The sequence below is a fragment of the Pseudomyrmex gracilis genome, unplaced genomic scaffold, assembly GCF_002006095.1.
Source record: "Pseudomyrmex gracilis isolate BER0280 unplaced genomic scaffold, ASM200609v1 scaffold_1099, whole genome shotgun sequence".
Lineage (NCBI taxonomy): Eukaryota > Metazoa > Arthropoda > Insecta > Hymenoptera > Formicidae > Pseudomyrmex > Pseudomyrmex gracilis.
In genome coordinates this window covers 26,693-28,965 of record NW_018021683.1, presented here as the reverse complement: position 1 = coordinate 28,965, position 2,273 = coordinate 26,693, and the positions used below count along the sequence as shown (strand labels likewise).

Below are 2,273 nucleotides of genomic sequence, written 5' to 3'. Positions count from 1 at the left end.
TAACAATTATCTGCAACATGCAATGATGCAACGTAATGTAAGAAGCAAAGATAAGGATGAGAATATCCCTCCACTAATATTACGCGCAAACACTAATACAATGAAAAGTGAAATAAACTGCGCTTATCAAATAAATTTTACCAAACCCGACAACATTAGATTGTGGTTGAGATTTTCATCAACTCGTATTTTAGAGCAGCTACAATGGTACATATCAGACGTGCCGAGTAATATTATAAACGTCAACATTATTCGCATAGAATGCAACGTGACTGCGGGTGCGTACAGCAACAACCGGTGTGTGCATACAATACATGAATTCTCACCGAACGTGCCACCAGGATATAAGATCTCGGAAACACCGGCACAGATCATTTACCTTCCGATCATCGTACAGAGCATTACGGATTTGACGATATGCATTGTGGATCAGAACGGATAATTGCTTGATTTTCGAGGAGAAGAAATAATTGTCAGATTACACGTACGACGTCGACGGCTGTAATACGCGGCATGCTCGTGTTGAACGAGGCGGATTAAGTGACGCGAGATACGAGGTTTTCATTACAAACACCTGCTACTACTACTACGACGTACAGTAATCGGAAGAAGCTAAGTCCGATAAACGTTGGATTTTTACAATCGTTGGGATTTATTGTACGAAAAATTTGAAAAGATGTGCGACATTTTAAACATTGGAGGTGAGCCGATCTTTGACGATCGCATTGTCAAGATTGAAACTCACACATACAATCCGTACGTGAACACAACATTTGAACACAGTGATGAGATACGCATACCTATACAACAGCAGGACTTGTACACTTTACCTTGNCAAAGTTTTCTTTACGTCGAAGGAAAAATGACGTTAACGACGAAAGACGAAGAAGAAGTATTTCTGNGTAATAATTGTGTAGCTTTTATGTTCGATGAGATTTGCTATGAACTTAATGGTGTGGAGATTGATCGTAATAGAAACGTTGGGATAACCAGCACGATCAAAACCTATCGCTAACACATGATAAAAGCATGGCCATGAAAAATGCTGGATTGGATATTACACAACATACAGACGTAGATAGTTACTTTAGTTTCTGCGTACCTCTCAGCATGTTATTGGGATTTTGCGAGGACTACAAGCATACGATTATCAATGCACGTCATGAACTAATTTTAATACGATCGCGCAACGACAAAAACTGCATAACAGCAATCTCTCAAGTAGATCGTGATGCATTGAATGGAAACATTGAATTATTCAAAGTGCAATGGCGAATGCCACATGTAGTATCGAACGATGTCACGAAGCTCTTGCTACTACGAACTCTGGAAAGCGGACGGTATTTGACCATGAGTTTCCGTTCATGGGATCTTTATGAGTTTCTATTATTACAAAGCACGACTAAACACTCGTGGGCCGTAAAAACGGCGACACAACTGGAGAAACCGAGATACGTCATATTTGCGCTACAGACTGCTCGAAGAAACGATATGTCAGCAGATGTCACGCAATTCGATCACTGTCAGTTGACCAACGTAAAACTTTATCTCAATTCTGAATTCTATCCTTATGACGACTTGCATTTAAATTTCGATAGAAAAAAATATGCCGTTCTGTACCATATGTACACACATTTCCGTAAAGCGTATTACGGATGTGGTGTCGTACCGTTTCTCACGATTTCCAACTATTTGCAATGTGGTCCTTTAGTGGTCATTGATTGTTCCCGTAAAAACGAGGCGAAAAAAGTGCAACCGTCGATGTGCAAATTGAATTCGATTGCAAAGAAAATATACCAGCAAATACTACAGCCNATTGTCTCATTTTGCACGATCGTGTTATTGAATACAATCCGTTAACCAACGTAGTGCGCAAAATTACATAAACTGCAACATCAGCGCTTCTCCTCTCTATAATCTGAAAATCGTTTAAGAGCAAAAGTACTTTACGATAGATAGCATTTGTCTTTTGTTGGTCACACGATTACGTCAACATGGCTGTGCCGACGTTTGTAGACCTGCAAGGATTTGTAGTCGGAAAAAGATTTATTATCAAGGAAGTAGCGGTATTGCGAAAGGGCACTGTTCTCTCGCATTACATTTTTGGAAGTCCCTTCCCGTGGAGTCTTCTCAAAATCAGACAGATCAGCAGCTTCTTGGCTGATGATGTATCATCATGGTCTGCGTTGCAAAGATGGAAGTGTTGCATACCGCAGAGCAAAGAATTTGATTATAATAGCTATTTGCGGCACCGCAGAAAATGATGACGACGC

At 40.2% G+C, this 2,273-nt stretch overlaps 1 protein-coding gene across 1 annotated transcript; it reads left to right on the top strand.

Moving 5' to 3' along the window:
- The first annotated feature begins 1,029 nt into the window (after positions 1 to 1,029).
- LOC109861865 lies at positions 1,030 to 1,860 on the top strand. Its single transcript, XM_020441704.1, has one exon. It carries the CDS (start codon positions 1,030 to 1,032, stop codon positions 1,858 to 1,860), a length of 831 nt encoding a protein of 276 aa, XP_020297293.1.
- The last annotated feature ends 413 nt before the right edge of the window (positions 1,861 to 2,273 follow it).